Source organism: Pyxicephalus adspersus, chromosome 3 (assembly GCF_032062135.1).
Source record: "Pyxicephalus adspersus chromosome 3, UCB_Pads_2.0, whole genome shotgun sequence".
In the NCBI taxonomy this organism is placed as follows: Eukaryota; Metazoa; Chordata; class Amphibia; order Anura; family Pyxicephalidae; genus Pyxicephalus; species Pyxicephalus adspersus.
In genome coordinates, this window is record NC_092860.1 from 402,680 (window position 1) to 405,437 (window position 2,758).

Here is a 2,758-nt window from a genome sequence, read left to right on the forward strand (position 1 = left end):
GGAGTGGGGGAGGTGAAGGGGGTATGGGGGGTGATATAGGAGGAGTGAGGGGGGTATGGGGTTGATGTGGGGGAGGTAGGGGGGTACTCAGGCGGTATTATGAGGGGTGGGCGGGGTTTGCCCCTCACCTGTCGGTTCTCCCCCCGTAGCGCTATTTACTTTCTCTTCTCTTGCGCTTCTCATTCAAACCCGCACGCAATGGCGCCCTCACCGCACTGCGCATGCCCGGCTCTTCCCACTCCCGCGCAGTTCAGTAGGCGGCAACTCCGGGCACTTCTGCCCACAGTGCAATTGGCTCCATACGTCACTTCCTTCCATAAATTCATTGGACGAGCGTCCGAAATAAGACGTTCTGGAAGGAATGACGTCATATTTACACTGACGTCCGGCTCTGTATTCCTTACGCAGATATCAGTGAAGGAAATCATGCCGAGCTCACTAAACTTCATGCTGTCTGGGGGGAGGGGAGTATAAATGTTAAAAACGAAGAGGAATATCCTGTTACATGTATATCATTTGACTTCTTGTGCCTAGGCACTCCTGTTCTGTGTCCTCATAGCTGTATATTGGGTGACGTTGTGTGCCTAGGCACTCCCATACATCATTTGACTTCCTGTGCCTAGGTACTCCTGATTTGTCCCCTTATAGCTGTATATCAGGTGACTCCCTGTGCCTAGGCACTCCTTTAACCCCATAGCTGTATATCAGGTGACTCCCTGTGCCTAGGCACTCCTTTAACCCCATAGCTGTATATCAGGTGACTCCCTGTGCCTAGGCACTCCTTTAACCCCATAGCTGTATATCAGGTGACTCCCTGTGCCTAGGCACTCCTGTATATCTGCAGTGCGGGGTCATCTCTAGCTCTGCTCCCTTTCTTGGTGTCACGGCTGTGCTGTTCTTCTTGGTTGGGGGAGCCAATAAATCTGAGGAGCCCAGGAGGAACCTTCAATTGGGAATCTCCAATGAAGGCCAGCTGATAGGGAAATACCCCAGGGCCCAAATGCAACTTTAGCAACTCCAACCAGGGGAGACCTCGGAGGAGGGGTGCATTATAGACACCTGGGGGTGGAGGAGCACCAGGGGACCCTCACAGAGGTAAGGCAGTGGGGGGGTAATAAGTGATTCTCCAGTGACGGCTGCTGTCCCTGTGGGGGGACTCTGGGAGAAGCTGGGGTAGTGCATGGTCCCCCCTTAATGACAGAAGCCCCCACAGTCACCATTAAAGCTTTATTGATCGATTTACCACCCGATTCAAGCAGAATATATTATAACAATATGATACATATTATATCTTACATAGAAAACTTTACAGCCTTTTATCATTCAGAAAGTTTACATCACAATTCAGAGCAAATTAAAACCAGAAATAATTTACACATTGTGAGCGGAAATATCGTACATAGAACACAGAATTATATAGAGGTCATGACATCCGCCTATAATACACCACCCCCCTCCATTCCTCCAGGTGGGAGGAGCCACAGATCAGCCACCCTATCACAGACAAACCTCAGGGGTCACATGACCACACTGCTTGGGGTTGTATACACTGTAATGATTGGAGGTGAATAATATTCACTGTGTAAGGGATTGATCACATACTAAACAAACAAGGGGAGAGGTCACATTTGAATGGGTGGAGTCATCTTTAGGTGGGAGGAGTCACCAGGGACATTTGCCAATCGGGGCCCTGTGTAAGTGACAACTGGGACCATCAATGATTTATGAGAGATGAAGGGGAGATGGGTGGCAGGAAAGTGGGCAGGGGGTACTCAGGACTGGAGGAATGACAAATGCCCAGAAGGGGCAGGAATGGGGACTGTAAGATCCCAACAAATGTACAGACCCGGGAACTGAGCACAGGGATGGTGGGCACCCCTGATAATGGGCACCGCATTGTACTGGATTCACAGATATGACAACGGGTAGGGAATAAACCCTGGGGATTGATCAGAAGGGAGGGGCAGCTTCTGCCTCTTTCCTGGAGGAGGGGGTAGATGGGCAAATATTAAGACGTCTATCACCACCCACAATCATCCGTCTGATTCAGCCATCATGGGATCTTCCATTACAGAGTACGGGGAGAGCCGGGCCCGGGGCATACCAAGGTTCCCAGTGCAGGGTCCCAGGCAGGTGAAATGCACTGAACCCGGGGGGGGGAGTTGCACTATACCTAACCTCCATACACAGTGACCCCATCCATTCACCAATAATATTCATTACACCCCCTCCAGTGACCAATAAATAGACTAAAAGAGGATCCAACTATGAAAAGTAGAAAACATAAAATGACAGATTATCTCCAACTAAAACAAATGAGAACATAAAAGGTAAGTTCTGCGGGGGCGGGGCTGACCTCTGCTGCCCAATGACTGGGCTGCATATAGAGGGTAATACTGGATGAGTAGACCAATCATCTGACAGAGGATTCCATCTCCAAGCAGCACTTCCCCTGTCCGTCCACCATCACCGTCCCAGTAGCACCAATCATAACGGACTGTTCACCTTCCGCTCCTCTTCCGGCATCCAGATATTAAAGACGACTCCAATCCGCAGGAAGAACTTCCTCAGCACCGCCCGCAGCTCAGGAATCAGATCAAACTGCATGATCTCACACAGCTGGGGGTAATACTTGGAGGCGTGCGCCCGAAACTGCAGAGACAATAACAAGAGTTACAAACAAAAACCGCGGGGAGGACACGGGCGGGGCCGGCGCGGGGACGACACGGGCGGGGCCGGCGCGGGGACGACACGGGCG

The 2,758-nt window shown here is 51.1% G+C and overlaps 2 protein-coding genes across 3 annotated transcripts in view; both read right to left on the minus strand.

The window, feature by feature from the left end:
- The window catches only part of CSE1L (chromosome segregation 1 like), a 14,750-nt gene extending 14,490 nt beyond the window's left edge, over window positions 1-260 (minus strand). The window contains exon 1 of the mRNA XM_072403259.1: window positions 129-260. The gene's annotated coding sequence lies outside the window, so the exon portion shown is untranslated. The remainder of the gene's footprint in view (window positions 1-128) is intronic.
- A 953-nt stretch (window positions 261-1,213) lies between these two features.
- Window positions 1,214-2,758, minus strand: part of ARFGEF2 (ARF guanine nucleotide exchange factor 2) — a gene marked incomplete at its 5' end in the record, with an annotated part of 31,178 nt that continues 29,633 nt past the window's right edge. For both annotated transcript variants that reach the window (XM_072403258.1, XM_072403257.1), the window contains 1 exon segment: window positions 1,214-2,652. In XM_072403258.1, the coding sequence (XP_072259359.1) occupies window positions 2,488-2,652 (165 nt within the window). In that variant the 3' untranslated portion in view covers window positions 1,214-2,487.